The sequence below is a fragment of the Vidua chalybeata genome, chromosome 12 (genome assembly GCF_026979565.1).
Source record: "Vidua chalybeata isolate OUT-0048 chromosome 12, bVidCha1 merged haplotype, whole genome shotgun sequence".
Classification (NCBI taxonomy): domain Eukaryota; kingdom Metazoa; phylum Chordata; class Aves; order Passeriformes; family Viduidae; genus Vidua; species Vidua chalybeata.
Window position 1 is genome coordinate 15,432,288 of NC_071541.1, and position 16,350 is coordinate 15,448,637.

The 16,350-nt window shown below is 39.8% G+C and overlaps 1 protein-coding gene across 10 annotated transcripts in view; it reads right to left on the bottom strand.

Moving 5' to 3' along the window:
- PBRM1 (polybromo 1) overlaps window positions 1–16,350 on the bottom strand; it is a 56,049-nt gene that overhangs the window by 32,194 nt on the left and 7,505 nt on the right. For 8 of the 10 annotated variants that reach the window (XM_053953815.1, XM_053953810.1, XM_053953817.1 and 5 more), the window contains exons 5-13: window positions 16,097–16,237; window positions 15,349–15,465; window positions 14,866–14,934; window positions 14,002–14,100; window positions 13,502–13,587; window positions 10,875–10,973; window positions 9,258–9,349; window positions 5,702–5,918; window positions 144–285 (exon numbers count right to left, since the gene is read on the bottom strand). In XM_053953815.1, the coding sequence (XP_053809790.1) occupies window positions 144–285; window positions 5,702–5,918; window positions 9,258–9,349; window positions 10,875–10,973; window positions 13,502–13,587; window positions 14,002–14,100; window positions 14,866–14,934; window positions 15,349–15,465; window positions 16,097–16,237 (1,062 nt within the window). The remainder of the gene's footprint in view (window positions 1–143; window positions 286–5,701; window positions 5,919–9,257; window positions 9,350–10,874; window positions 10,974–13,501; window positions 13,588–14,001; window positions 14,101–14,865; window positions 14,935–15,348; window positions 15,466–16,096; window positions 16,238–16,350) is intronic. The other 2 variants (XM_053953812.1, XM_053953811.1) reach the window with 1 other exon arrangement.

Below are 16,350 nucleotides of genomic sequence, written 5' to 3' on the forward strand. Positions count from 1 at the left end.
CTCTCCATTCCCATACTTCCCTCTAAGCAAGGAAATACTTCTGCAAATACAGGTCTAGTTAAAAATTATTTTGGAAAAATATCCTTTAGGGAAATAAATTTACATGTGAAGTTATATCCCTCTGCTTGTTCTCCTCCACATACCTGCATAACCTGCTGCATTTTCAGCACCCTTTTATAGATGGCAGAATTGGGGACATTGTAGCGCTTGGCATTTTCAAACATCAAATTCAGATCAGCCTCCAACTGATCTAAAGTTTCATACTCATGGTTCTTCAGCTTGGTTCTGCAAAAGAGAAATACCAGTCAGCTATCCCTCTAGTTACACAGTGCAAAACAGTTCTTTAATATCCTCATTTCCATGGGATTTACTTTTTGATTCTCTAGTAACATCTTCCACTTGTAACTATATTAGGGAAATCTATCTCCTCAAAGAATGGTTTCAGCAATTTGGGAACTTGTGGAGGCTGAAGTCGTGTTTTTGGACTGGGCTGAGATGGTACAGGTGAGGCAGCAGCACTGCTGACACTGCTGCAGTGCCCCTGAGCCCTGACCTCAGGCCAGGCCAGCTCTGCACAGCCCCAAACGCTGCCTTCCCTCCATCAATTCCACTCATCTTCAGTGAGGGCCAAAAGTGCCCAGCACCTCTTCTCTTAAACACTCCAATCTGTGCCTTCCCTTAAAAAAACACCTGGCTGTTGATTGGTGATACCTGCAAACACACTTCACCTAAAAACAGTTACAAGAGGAGTAACAACAACAACAAAGACATTTTTCATATGCTAAACACAGGAATCAACATGAATTAATGCTTAACTTAATGTGGTTTCTTGCACAATGCTGGAAGTTCTAGTCACCTTTTTCAAACCTTCCAACACTTCATTACACACAGCAGAAAATACTAATCTGCAGCAACACAAGCCCCAAAGCCTGTCACAGCTTCCTCCCCCTCCTGCCTGGCACACTCCCTACTCACACACCACCTTTAAACCCAGCCTGGCTTCTGCAGCACCTGGCTGAATGTGTCCCTGCTTGATGGAGCATTCTCACTACCATGAAATAAATTTAATATAAAACCTTTCAGCCCCAAGCTTGCTCCTACAACTATTTGCTTATCCATTAACCAACAACCAAGGTGCAGCCATCTGATTTTAAACAAACAATTTACATTCACAGCTGTGCTCATCAAAGGCCTGAAGCAAAAGTAAAAACCCAGACTTAGTTTGGAAAGTGACAACTTCCAACCAGGGACGTGAGGAATGAAAAAAGTACAGGCACAGAAGTGATCCTGTTCTAGCCTGCAAAGAACCTCCTCTCCTACCATTCTCTGTACTGCTGTCAGCAAATAACAGGATGATTAATTAGGTAGGTTATTTACATAAGTACTTTGAACAGATTTAATTACACTCAAACTCAGCAGAACTCAAGCATCATGACTTCTCTGGATTTAGAGGATGAAGTGCAGCTTTACAATAAATTTTTAACAAGCCATCTCACCAATCTTGGGAAGAAAGGATTTTATAAACATCAGTTTATTTCACAAAGTGAGGCTGAAACTAACCAAACTCATAGCTCTACAGAAAGCCACTGCCAACATAACACAAATTATATACTAGAAACTAAGAGAAATTACTGTGAAAATTATTGACAGGGATTTACTGTACCTGAAAGCATGAGTAAAACTAGAAAGAATTTCCTTTTAAACTAAATGACCTTTGCAAAATGAAGAAAAAAAAGCTTAAAAGTAAGGCTACAGTTTCATAAGACCATTAAGCCCAAGACAACACTGGCATGACATTTAAGTTGGTTGAAACCAGAATATTAATTAAAAGAATACTGTAAGTTGGCAGTCAACTCCCTAAATGTCTACTGCAAACTCATCAGTCCTTCCAGGTGGAATATCTGCAAGGACTGAAGGTGAGACATACTCTTTCCATATAATCAAAAGATCCATTTATTAGACAAACAGCCTAAAAATTTCCTACTGAAAAACATTCAAACAGCAGGGTAAGATCAGTTATGCAACTTATTTTCTTTTATTCAGAAATTGTGAAGTGCTAGTCTTGCCTCTTGAGGGAAAAACAACCCACTAACAAAGAATGAGTGGGATCAAGAGATGCATTTAACAAATGTCCTATTGAAGATGACAGTCTTCTTCTGAAATATATTGGGAACCTTCTTTACTTGAACCTGTGATTTTATAAACATACAACATGCACTGGAAGTACTTGCTAAGGTAGGAAAACTGGTTACACAAACAGAAGATTTGAAAAATATACAATATTCACCAAATAATAAGTTATATTAAGTGACAAAAGGAATGAAAGAAATCCTAAACCTCAGGTAAAGTGAAAATTTACAGTGTATTCAAAATATTAGAGATGTCACTTTATCTTCCCAGTTGACTCATTCATGAATCAAGCAAACAACAACACCAAAGTGCTCCATAAACCCTTCAAACTTTAGCCCAGGCACCAGTCTCTAATACTTCAAAATTAGTTCCACTTTTGATTTGCCATATTGCTAAAACTGCTTAAGTTATATGGCAAAATATATGGCCATGACCTGGTGATGACATTTAGTATAAGCTCCACTCAAACCATTTATAACTAATCCAAAATCACCAAGAGCCACCACAAAATTCAAAAGAACCTCAACACATCACATAAATGCAAACATTTAAATTCTTGTGTCACAGAGCATTGTCCAAAAAGGATCACACTCATTAAGAAAAATTGATTTGAATTCTCCAAAAAGCAGCTATCACACAAAGCCAAGCGTGTTTTACACCAGATCCCCACACATTTTTAAACCTCAACTGCAGCCCCAGGAGCACAAGACACCAGGGTGTGTTGTGAAGGTACCAATTTCAGTGCCTGTTCTTCCACATGTGTTTCAGAGAGCTGATGCCAGGGAATTCCCTGGCACGCCTCCCTCCTCTGGGATAAAAAAGCCTGACCCACTTGCCTAGGGGGATCATACTTCCCAACACTGTAAAATTTAATAAGGAACAGTGTTCTTGTAAGCCTGCCAGGATGTAGCACTTGTGCACTTGCTAACTGAACACATTTTCCTGCACCTTTACCTGACTGTTCCTGTGGTTGTTTGTAATTAACAGAATGACTCTTCCCCAGCAATGTCAACTTTGCATTAGGCACTTTCACCACATGTCAAAGCCATAGCTTTGACAGCATCATGCCTTTCTTTTCAAACAGGATTTTCTTGTTCTCCAGCTCTGAGCTTTGCCCACTTTGAGGCAGAGAATTCTCCTCAATGTGCTCAACATCTGGTGGGAAGGAATGAAGGGGCAGCCAGGGTCACCTCAGCTGTGTCCACTGACTGGGAAAGAGGTGAGCAGAACAAATGGAAACACATAAAATTTCAGCTGGACACAAATGGTTTTTACTGTGTGGGTGGTCAAACACTGGCACTGGTTGCCCTGGGAGGATGTGGAGTCTCCATCTGTGGAGATCATCAAAACCTGACTGGACACAGTCTGGCCATGAGGCTCTGGGTGACCCTGCCACAGCCAGGGCTTGGCCAGGATGGTTCCCCTCCCAGCCTCAGCTGTTCTGTGATCTGTGAGCAGCAAGCCAGGAGGAAATCAGGAGACAACTAAAAGCCATCAGCATGATTACCTCCCACACCCAGGAACAGCTCAGGATCAGCACTCAGCTCAAATGACTGGGGTTCATAACACTCAAAGTGACTGAGAGGCTGGGACAGGTAAAATCTCATTAAACCAAAACACACTCACACACTGCCTCTGAAAATCACATATTATTTTAAAGACTTTTCCTGCACTTAGCACACACAACCCCCCACCAAATACATGACTAGCTGTAAAATTTGCAACAACCACACATTTCACAGCTCACTCTGGCAGGACAGCTGAGGCAGCCAGATGCCAGAGCCAAACAGACAAGAAACAGGAATGGCAGGCTTCACTCCACCTCCTTCAGCTTTTCACTGGGACACTGAACTTTTCCGTCCCCATCTGGGAACAGAAGATATTCTCTATTTATGTACATCTCAAAAGAATCCCCAAACCACCATGACAAGAAAAGAAGGGAAAAACCCCACAGAAAACCAAACACCCAAAACCCCACAATCTCCACCCCAATGAGTGGCAGTTTTGAATACCTAAAGACATATTAGCAGTATCAGCAAAGCCATGATGCTTCAGTTTTCCCTAAAGCCCATCAATTAAGTGTACATATGCATGACTTCAAGGTTTTCAGGTACAGTAAAAAGTGAAGATTACAAGGTAATTCAAGAGAGCTGAATTTCAGAATTTGCAGGATGTTAGATTCTACAAACATTGCACTTTAATTTGTGAGCCTCAAACACTATTTCTATAAGATTCCTTTTTTTATTTTCTAAGGCCCCAGACAACAAGTCAAGTTACTTTTTTCTACACTTCTTCATACACTGGTATGGAATTTTTGTGCTGCTCACACAGCCAGATGCAACCTGCCTACACTGTAAGGAAAGCAGAAATGCAGCTGCCTCTCTATGGCAAGTTATTTGTTCTGTAATTTATATCAAGGGTATTTTTAATGAAAAATCTCTCCCAAACAAATCTGTTTATATATAATTGGAGCCAGTACTTTTAGGTACATTTGGGCACAAACTGTCGATGATTCTTCTTAATTTCATCAAGTACATTTTGTGCTTTGTTCAAGGCAAGACACTTTCTTTGCCACTATTACAGCTGTACTAAGACATAAGACAAAATGCTTTAAAGCCACTGATGGAGATAACCAGTGTGGCAGCTTTATTCCCCAGCACATGCAAAACACCCTCTGACAAGATAAAAAGCCAAAAAGCAGCTTTGTTAGCTTCTGATTTAACAAAGACCCTGCTCATTCAACAATTACATCAAGTCTGACAGATTGTATTATGGCATAACTAAAATGTACAGACCTGTGCATCAGAGTGGATTACAAAGGGATGAGCAGTGGGAGGGTGCAGTGTCCCTCACTGAAGCTGAAGGACTGGTACTGCCAGGCTGTGGCTCGGGCAGGGCCTGGAGCCCCACTGGCCACTGGGCAGCACCATTAAAGCCTATTAATGCTCCCAGGACCCATCACACCCATCACACTGCCTTATCTTGAGCCACTAAAGAAAGACACTGCTCACTTCACTCAGGCCTTTAATTTGACAACTGCACTCTGGCAGTTCACAGACCTTTCATGGTTCATACATGTATAAATGCTGGCTTCAGTCCAGACCAGCTACATCATCATGAAAATAATTATTCTCCACAGTTACACAGTGACCTAGACAGGAGGATTGTAATTGTAACCATCTTCCTACAATTCACACTGAAGACTTTTAACTTAAAAAACATGGCAGTAAGAGGTAATCAAGCCATCATAGACAGGGAAAAAGCAAAATGGAGTTCTGCAAAAACTTTCATCTCTGCTGCACACCTAGCTGTCCGAATTATTCATATGGCAATTTTCAGGCACATTACAAATGAAATTCAATGAGAATTAAACCCAACAGCAGCCATGTATCACAGATGATCTAAAGACTGATGCAGACTGAGCTGAAACAAGCAGCAATCAGAGGTAGAGGAGAGATGGTGCAAACACTGCATTAGGTACCAACAACTTGACCATAAGAGGAGATTCTGGGAATAAAAGAAACCCTTGAAAAGTTTCACACCAGATGTAGTTTGCATTCTGTTCTCTTACCTGATCTGCTGCAATGAAATGGGTGTTTTAATTTGCTGATAATAATCAGGATACTTTTTCTTGGAGGGCAAGTGGAAAAAGGGTTCAGAGATGAGCTGGCCCTGGTTATTACGGCAACTTCTGACTGTGTCATAAAGCTGGTAAAGAGGATTAGAAGTGTCCATGAAGGAGGTAATGCTCTCAGCTTCAGACTCTCCCTCTTCATAACGAGCAGCAGCTGCACAGAGAGAGAAAAACAGGAAACTCAGCAGGACAACTCAGAGTGGGTTTTTTGGTGGATAAAGGTCTAGAGTAGAAGAAAAGGAAAGCCCTCTCTGGCAGTCAGATTCACACCTCGGAAAATGACACAACACACATCTAATGATTCTCAAGCTGACAAAAAAAAGCAGTTTATTGCAATCCTTTAGACAATATTAATCACAGCTCAATGCAAAATTGTGAAGCTTAGCAGAAAAAAATTGACACTAAAGCCTGATAATGCCCCTCTAATATATACAGCATATGAAGAAGAAATTAATGTTTTACAGTGATTATGTAATAAGCCTAAAAAATCATAGTCAGTATTTAAAAATTTCATACCAAACTTTTCTGGTTATCTTGTTTCAGGATTAGAATGAAAGAAAAAAAAGCTATGAAGAGCTAATGCTTACTGCAAACAAAATTAGGAGAAACATTAACAGAAACACAACAGGAAGGAGAAAACACTGGAACTGGAAACACAGGGTGGGAAGCAATAAAGGGCCAATCCTTCTACACTTCCAAGACACATAAACAGTGCGCTTTGTACCTTGCAGACAGACAAAACATAAAATCTACATGGCTTTGCACATGCTAGAATTAAATTATTCAGCCCTTTTCCCATCTGAGTCTGAAGGACAGCCTGGCAGATGACACACTGAGTCATTCAGCTACACAAAACACAGGTCTCTAACACCAGGTTTCCAGCTGGCATTTCCATTCCTGCTCACAGGAGGCTGCCACAGCTTCAAGCTCTCTATACACGTTCAGTAAGGACATACAGAAATGGTGACAAAGCCAGGGGACACTCAGACTGTAACAACACAGTGCTGTCATTGCTCCTCTGAGCCTGACACCAGATCTACATCATGTGTGGAACCTACCAGGGTCAGAGCAAAGCTAAAACACAACCAGCATCAGCAGAAGTGCAAGCATGCAATGAAGATGTGCATTTGCTGATTTGGGGAGACACTCAAAATTATCCTAATGATGCCAATCAGCATCACTTAATGACACCACAGGCAGCAAAGCAGGAGCTGGACAGGTAGAAACAAACCACTGGAGCTATCACTGAAATCAGGTAAAGCTTCAAAAATAGATTATGGGTTAGTTTACTCAAACAGTTTTGTCAGTTTATGCAAATTGTTCAGTTCTGAGTACTCCACTCAAAAGTAAGAAACAAACTGAAAAAGCAGAATAACTTATTTCTATGAAAGAGAAAACACAAAGGGACTAGTCAAGTATTTGCTGTTCTCTGCTGTGTGTGAGCCAGCAACAAAACAGTTCAATACCCTAAATAAGAAATGTACTTTCTTTGTGTTGAAAGTAGGCATTCCCTAAAAAAGGAATCTAAGTAAATTAGATATTAATTAGTTATTTAAAAATGTACTAAAATAAACATTTATGTATTATAGTTTTACTGTATTTTATATTTACATAACATACAGCTATAAATAATTACATTATATTTGTAAATATATTATATATTTACGTAATACACAGCTATAAATAACTATACAGCTACATTTTCATTATGATGTTCATGTTCTTTGTAAGTGATGTGTAAACATCAAATATTCTTACATATCTAGAAAATGGTACTGATCTCCTAATACGAAACCTGCTCTATTAGGAGCTAAAGAAGAATGTATTATTCAGACTAGAAGATAGAAAAATTCTTATTTTTGCAATAATAGTATTTTTGCTCTTATAGAGCAAACAATCTGATCCAAGACTGTACTTTCTTTAATGTGCAGTAGCACCAGGTCCCATATCCCCAGCAAGCACTGGAAGAGGAGAGGGACAGGCAGTTATTGTCCTTTTGTGCTGCTCTTACCACAACTACAGTTTGCAGATACCACAAAAAACCCCACTGTCTCCTTTGTGGTCCCAAAGCACCCAAACAACAATGAATGCTCCGTGTCCTACTGAGGATGGTTGCCAGTAAAACCAAAAGCAGCATCCAGTCTTAAACCATCTCTAAACGAGACGGTAAAAACAAAACACCCTGTTTACAGAATTAAATACATGCAAGCAATACTTAATGACCACCTATGCCTGCCTCCACAGACTTCTAATGAGGAGCAAGGGAGCTGCTGAAGCTGCTCACAACCTTGTACACTGGAGCTGGAAATGTTCTACAAGCTCCATCACACCAAAACAGCATCTACAGCTGTCAGGATAAACTCTCAGTTGCAAACTGATATTCATTGCTTAGGCAACAGCTACAACCAAAGCAGCTCATAAAGATTCAGCTCTCTGTTTCAAGCAGGAGAGAGTTCTATTAATGTTCACTCATGTAGCCCTGTTCTCGTTTATTTTAACAAGAGTTAGAGGAATGAAAAAAATGAGACAGAAGAACAATTAATAAAAATACCACTTGGTTTAAAGAAAAACCCTTGTCACCCAGAGACTGGCAGCATAGGGTTGTTCAAGCAGTCCACTGGAAGGACAGAAAATCTTAGGGGGTGACAAGTCTGCCAAAAAAACCCACATTGCCTCTTAGGTGAATGCAATAAAGATAGGAGAGCTTCAACAGCAGCAAGGCAAAAGCCTCACACACAGAGAGAGGTCTTTAAAAAAATTACAATTATGTCCATAGCAAAGGTGGCACCTAAAAGTGGTTCCATCAGTGCAAGAATTTAAATCACTAAAACATAAAAAGCTATATGCTTTTACAGCACTGCAACTTGGAAAAAATAACAGCTAACAAACAAGCAAACCCCAGCTAATAAATACTCCCCACACCTCCCAGACAACAGCTGCTCTGAAGCAATAACTGAACTCTGAGCTAACCAGGAATCAAAATGCTTTTGCTTACAGCAAGAGCTAAAATCCAAAATTTTCTACATACCCATCCACTACAAAACTGTGCAGAGTACAGTTCAATTACCAGGTTAGAAATAAATGCCCCAATAATACATATTGAACAGATGCATCTTTCAACATCAATGAAGAAATAATATAAACAAAAAAATTAAATAAAGAAACAATTCAAGCTCTACCAATCTCTTTTGCTGCATGGAGCACCCAATGTTTTCTCCAGTATCGCCTCTTCTGTTCCATTTTAGAAGGAATAAAACCAGGCAACAGCTCCCTAAAGCTTGGGTAAGTATACTTGGAAACACACAGAAAATTCAAAGTATTCCAGCAAGTTTGGCCTACCCTACCTCACTAGCTGTAAGATAAAAAGGAATTACACACCAAGTGCAAAATATTTTTGAAATAAATGGATCTGAGTTCATCAGGAGCTCTACAGATTTGGTCATTGTGAACATTTTACTGAAAGGAATTAGAGAAACTGCATTTCAGTTCCTACCAGCCAAAGCTGCATCCTCATCACTTTCTGATCCATATTGCAATGCCATGGTTATTGCTGATAAACGATCCCCTTGGGCTGATCTTTTGTTACTATGAAAGAGAAAAAGTAAAGGAATTTTAAAAATGGGAAAAAAAGAAGAGAAAATTATAATTAAAAAAAAAGGAAAGGGTTATCACATTAGCCATTAACAGTCACCCAGAGTGTGTGAGCAAACAAGTCATGACTCCATAAGCAGGAACACAGCTGTGACTAAAGAAGGCTGAAGCCTTTAACAGGAGAAATTCTTACCAAGCCATGAGTCTGCCTCTATTTTATGAGCTGGTCCATCCAACACAGTCAGAAAACTGAGCTCCAGCCTTCTGTCCTATATATACTTGAGTATTTGATTAATTGCAAGAGAAGGGGAATGGTAAAAAGTCTCTCCCAATTAATAACTTTGTTATTTGATCCTGCTTTATTGGGATTTGTCTACAGGAAGGAATTCAACACACTAAAAGCTGTATATTCTATCTCCTCCCATTCCCTCATCCCCACCTTTGGCATTTTCAGCACACACAGTGCCTGCACATGAAGCAGCCTCCTATGTTTCTTAGGTGGAGTAAACTGGCATCCACACTGGCTCAGCAGACCTTCTTCAGCACCCCTCTCTTTTGTCCCAAACCTGGGGCACAGTATTTCATACCACACTATATAAGCTATGACTGACATTCTCTGCCTTTTTACAAGATCAGCTCTTTAGGTACCTCCAGAAATGGGCTCCGCCTTGTCCTGCAGGAGCCAAGTGAAGACTGGGAAAAAGCAGATGGGCTGAGGGCATGCCTGGGCCCTACACTCTCCTATACATCCTTTCCTGCTTTTTGATATAAGCACACAGATATCATTTCCTTAGTGTGTGGGCCATCCCTCTAAAACATCCCTTGAGCTCCTTCAGTCCATGACTTTGGGTTCCATCTGTCCATGCAGTCTTCCAGGGCAGCAGTGCTGGTGCTGGGCTGTTGCCTGATGAAGCCATTTCTGGTTCTGTCCTTGCTGTGCTTTGCCTCTTTTCACCAGAAAAGCTTCATTCACCTGGGTCATTTTTATTGCAGTACCACTGACAGGGTGTGTGGACCCTGAGCACCTGGACCATGAGCACATGCATTTGCAGCACCTCTTCCCTGATGGCCTGAGGTGGCACAGGGCCTGGAGCTGTAATTCACCTTCCCACTGCCAGCACAGATCCATGTGAGCCACACATCCTGAGCCAGCCCTGGCTGCTGTGCTGTGCCCAGTGGCCCAGCCCTTGGGCCCATGAGCAGCACACACTGCTGCACTTTCACAGCCAGGTTCTCTGCCTGAGCAGCACATCCAGCCACAGCTGAGCAGCCCAGGTGGCTTTATCCCTGTGCTGCCAGTGCCAGCTGCCACAGCCAGCCCCACAGAGCACTGCCAGTATGAAGGACTGCACACACTTCCCAATCAGCAGTAACTACACTATCAGTGTCTTACCAGCATTAATCTCATCCTAATCCAAAGCCCAGCACCACAGCAGGTATGAGGAAGAGAATCAAACAAAATTCAGCATTTCCATATGATGAGGAGCCAGCTTTTCCTCCAAGGGCACAATCTACTTACCGATAATATTTGTTAGAAGAATTTCTCTCATCCCCAACACTGCCTTTACCCTGTGAGGAAGGACCTGTCAGCTTGGAAGCAGCCAAATTTGATGCAGTCCTTAAGGCAGGAGAGGCAAGCCAAGGAAAGGGGGGAGGAAAAAAAACAGGCCCACCTTAAACCCATGAAAAGACGCAGCAAGAAAAAAAAGCTTTTTACAGAATCACTTTGATAGATCAGCCAAAAGGTTCAGAGACAGATGTTTGGCAGCTAAAAGATAAGTAACACTGGGGTCCTTTCAGTGCTTCAGCATTTATGTGGATGTTGTTTATAAAGTCAGAGGAAAGTAACGTTTAGCTCAAGCATTGATAGCTGTACACACAGCTCAGCCTAAATAGCAGTGAAAGCAGCCAACAAAATGTTCCTTAGCATCCAGATAAAGCCAATCACACAGGTCCAGTCATGTTTTATCAGCACTTAAAGTCACCGTCAGGTTGGCTGACAGTGCATATTATCTAACAATTCAATTTTGTCGCTTTAAGGGAGGACAGTTAAATACACCCACAAAGAGCAGTTTAGTATGGCAAAGGAGACAATGTGCTCTGCAATAAAAACCAGGATTTTTGACACAGAGGCAACATAAAAAGCTTAGGTTAGTAGCATTATGATGATTTGAGTTTGAGCCATCAATGACAAAGAACAACAGATGCAAATTCAGAAGAAAAATATAGAAAATGCACTTGAAGTGAACTTATGAGGGAATTTTACCCAAATCAGTAATAGGTAAAGAACTCCCCTTTAGGACAATTAAACATTTAGGAATTTAAATAAAAATAATGATTCTGTGAAGCAGATTCTTGAGGAAAAAAAAAAAAAAAGAGAATGGTTTAACAGAAAAAGCAACCAGTGAAATACACAATAGCAGGTGAAAGGTTTGGTTTGCATGACACTTCTCTTATCCCAATTTTTTCTGCATTCAGCCCAGTATTATTGTAGCCTGCTTCAGGCATTATTTCTGCCCCCCCTCCCCAAGTTAGAGAAACAAAGAAGGGATCTGTCAATGATTCTGATAGATTACTTCAGGATTTGAAGTTCTGTTGAGAACACAATACACAAGAGAACATCTAGAATAAGGCAGCTGAGAAGTGGAAATGGGTTGGCAGTGCAAGAGAGGAATTCAGCTAACAAATATCAGTGTGATTTATCTGTCATCCCTTCTTATACAATCAGATTTTAAAGAAAAACCATTGAGCCTCAGAAATAAATATGACACACACCCTGACATGCTGAGCTTCATCAAAGGCCAATACAGTGAGAAAAATAAAACACAATCACAAATTAAAGAAAAAACCTCTATGCTTCTGTGTAATTCTAGTTACTGCACAGCAAACACATGTATGTGTCTGTAGAATCAAAGTCTTCTGGCACTACACATACTTTCACAAAGGAAAATTATTCACCTCTGTGTCAGGAATTACTCCTTAAAGAGTATTTCTGCTTTTTATTTTTATATGCTCCAACAATGATTCACCCAACCATGGGAAGGATGCTGATGCTGAACAAACCAACCACTTCTCAAAACACCAAGCAAGCAGTAAAAATCAACCAGGAAAATTCCACTTCTTGCACACAATAATCCTAGACAACACTTTTACTACTGACACCATATACACAGAAAAAATTAAACTACCTTTCAGTTAAGTAACAGTGACAATGACAGTGTTTCCAGTTGGACTGTACAAACCTTTGCAGGAAATGACAACAGTGGTTTCCCAGCACCAAATACCAGGAAACAGCTCCCACAGATAACGAGATTCCACCTTGTTAAGTTTCCCAATTCCTTGAGTGGCTTACAGGACATGTCTTAATTTTTGGGGGATAAATGACATAGCTCACATGGGCAAAATATATCTAAACCTACCTTTGAGTGTTGCTCATAAATAAAATGTTTACATTAGAAGAAATTTAATTGCATTTCAGTTTATAAACATTTATAATGATTCCATCACTCCTCTGTACACTATGGATTTTCACAGGAAGAAAATGCTGTTTAAGTAAAATCATCCCATGAAACAAATAGAGCTATCAACTCTTATCAAGTGTTTTATACCTGCATATTCAGGGACAAATCTCTGCTTCACTGAGTAATAAATCCAGGCAGGTTCCTGTGCCTCTTTTCACAGCTAAAATTGCTTTTCAAACAAGAGTGGACTTCCCTCTAAGTATCTTTTGCCCAAGGTTCTATTCCTATGTTTCTGCCCCTACCTAACTGTGAGCCCTTTGGTTTCAGTTCCTAACAAGGTTCAAGAATATCCAGCACTTTTCAATAAAACAAAGCATCTTGTTCCTCACTATTCATTTTCTGTTATTAACTTATAAACACGTGGTGGAAGTTGGCCATAACTTATTAAAGATCCACTGACACTATTTTTCATAATCAAGAACATCACAAAAATATTTCACCACATTAGTATTTCAATGAAAAAAGTATTCTTTCAGAAACTATTTTAACCATTGTACAACTTATAAAACAACACTAATCTAAGTTTTCAAGCCATTATTTCCCACTATACTCTCCACAGCACAATTAAGGGAATGTCAATAGAGGTTTTTATATGAGATTATAGAAAGAATTCTATTTGCAGTACCTGATTCGGAGACTTGATTTGGCCAACTCACTGTGCTCAATCTCAGCCTTTTTCATATTAAATATCTTTTTAATCGCATTTGCATCCTGTCAATTAAAAGATTTTTTTTTGTTTAATGTTGAAAGTGAATAATATTGTAATCAGATATATCCAGCTATCTAAAACAAAGATGAAGGTGTTTCTACATTTAGATATACAACAATTTTGTATGAGAAATGAAGCATAGAACAAAGTCTGCCTGAAATACTCCCACACAGTATTTTTACAGTGGCCTGAAAAAACTGAAGACCTGAGCAGCTTCAAGCTCATTTTTTGTCATTGTTGCACCCCAATTCTACTAAAAGCAATATAAAAAAGAAAAACCCACTAAAAGCTATTTTTAAAAAATGCAAACAGGGTCTTGAGAGCCTTATACTCAAGACTTATTTAAGGATCAACCAGCAGAGAAAGTAGTCAAGAAAATCTGAACTCAAATCACACTATGAACAACTGAAACTAACCTTGAATACTTGGGATCCAGGCTCATTGTAGGTTTTGGCATTCTTTGCCAGAAGATCTATGTCCTTGGCCATGGCATGAATGCTTTTATAAGTTCCATTCTATACAACAAGAAGCAGAATTGGTTAAAGTGGCAACCTTCAGACAGCATGAGAACTAGGCCAATAGTGAAAAGCAAAGGAATTCATATTCAATAAAGGGAATGTTCATAGAAAAACAACTTATTTGTAAAGGCAACAGATAAGTATCTGGAAAAAGTAATCAGACAAAGACAGTAACAATGTGTGCCAAGTCTTTATAAAGCTCATGAATGCCAAGACTGAAAAAACACTTAATAGATCACACTACTCTTATTTTGAAGAGTTCTGACAAAATGCTGTTTTAACTTTATTCTCTAGTTCAATCAGTCTATGTCCCACCCCTCCCTACTATACAAAATGCTAGAATTACAGAACAGTATTTCAAATTACTGGAGAACTAAGACGAAAAATGCACCAGTACAAAAGATCTATTCATAGCACTAGAACAGAAGTAGGTGATGATAATGCACAACCAAGCCTCAGTACTCCAATGTTTCACATGAGCAGCACTTGTCAAGGAACTGCTTTAAGCCATTAAACATCAAGGAACCCGAGATATTCCGGCTCAAAGCCAGCACTCCACAGCTCACAATGCTTGATCTTCCACACAGCTACTTCTGCAGCACTAAGCCAGCACAGAACATTGAATCACCACAGTGTGCAGGCTTTTAAATAGCAGAGGGAAAACACATTGCCCTTCCTGCCACCATAAATCCTGACTTCTAACACTTCTGGAATGCTTACTGTAAAGAAAGGCTGTACCCTGACACATTAATTTGTTCATACCTGTATCCTTTGGGCAATGGTTTTAAGATCTATGGGTTCCTTTATTATTGCATAATAATCTGGATATTGCTGGAAAACAGAAATAATTTATGTATTACTATAAACAGTCACAAAGATTTTGTTCAAACAGCTCACAGAATGAGCCATTAGATGAATTCAAGGTAAGAACAGTGTAAGCCTCAAATAAGGCAGATACAAGGAATTATAATTCATCAATAAACTCACATAAAGGACCAGTTCTGAATGAAAATCAAATCCATGGTGAAGGTTTTCAGAATATTTATTCTGCTGATTAAAACTTTCACCACAAAAACAGAACACCACTGTTCTGAAACAGAGCAGTACAGGCAGGTGGAGTTTGCCTCTGATGAGGGAGAAACAGAGGACTGCACCCTGAGCATGGCCATCACAGCCTGTAACATCAGTTACAGAAATGTCCAGGCTTCCAGCTTAGAACACAACCTACATTACTAAAATACTCACCACTTTAGAAGGAAGTTTCTGGAACAGTTCACTTATGAGTCGTCCTGAGGGGTTTGTGGCAACAGCTACAGCTTCAAGAAGCTGTTCCAGAATTTCCTTCAGGTAACCTGGAGATGACTAATGTAGGAAACAAAAATCACAGAAAGTTTTAACAGCAGCCAGAGTGGAGTGCTTCAAGTTGTGCTGAAATACAGCAACTTGCACTTCAAAGGCAGAAAAAATCAACTACAAAATACAGACGCAACTTTTGAAGACAATATTGTTTATGCAGGTAAAGGTACACTAAGAAACTCTAATTTCAGCTTTACACTGCAGAATGTCAGATACACATCACAAATGTGCATCCCAACATCACAAAAACCAGGCTAGCCCAAATTTCCTCTCATAACACTCCAGGAACAGCTGCACTGACTGAATGGGGCACTTGCTGATAACTGATGTCATTGGACATGAATCTTGCTTGCAACAAACCTCAATGTTGGCATGAATTCAAGCATACTTCATATTATTCCAACTAAACCAGAACCATGCTTTACCCATATCAGAAAACCTCACAGCTTTTTTTGCTAGGCAAAAGTGAAACACATAAAACAATGCTGTGAAGTGATTAATAAACTTGCATAAGAAATACCCTTTGGGGCCTAATTCAACAATGAAAATATTACTCAATGATTTTTCACTCTCTCAGAGTCAGCTGATATCCACAGTTACAGGCCCCCCCTTCTGCAGCTGTCATGCCCACACTTACTAATTCAGAATTTGCTTGATTGTCATGTCCTTCCTCATCATCATCGTCCTCCTCAGCATCACCTTTCTGAACAAATTCATTTTTTGTGCGCAAATACAGCTCCCATAGTTTGCAGGCAGCTTTGTATTCAGGAGAATCTGGCTGCAAAAACAAATCAAACATTCCAGTCAAATTCAGGGTACACTCATCTGGGAGAAATTTGTAACTTATCAGCTGAAAGTTATTAAATATGAGTAATAGAAAACTTGGGAAAT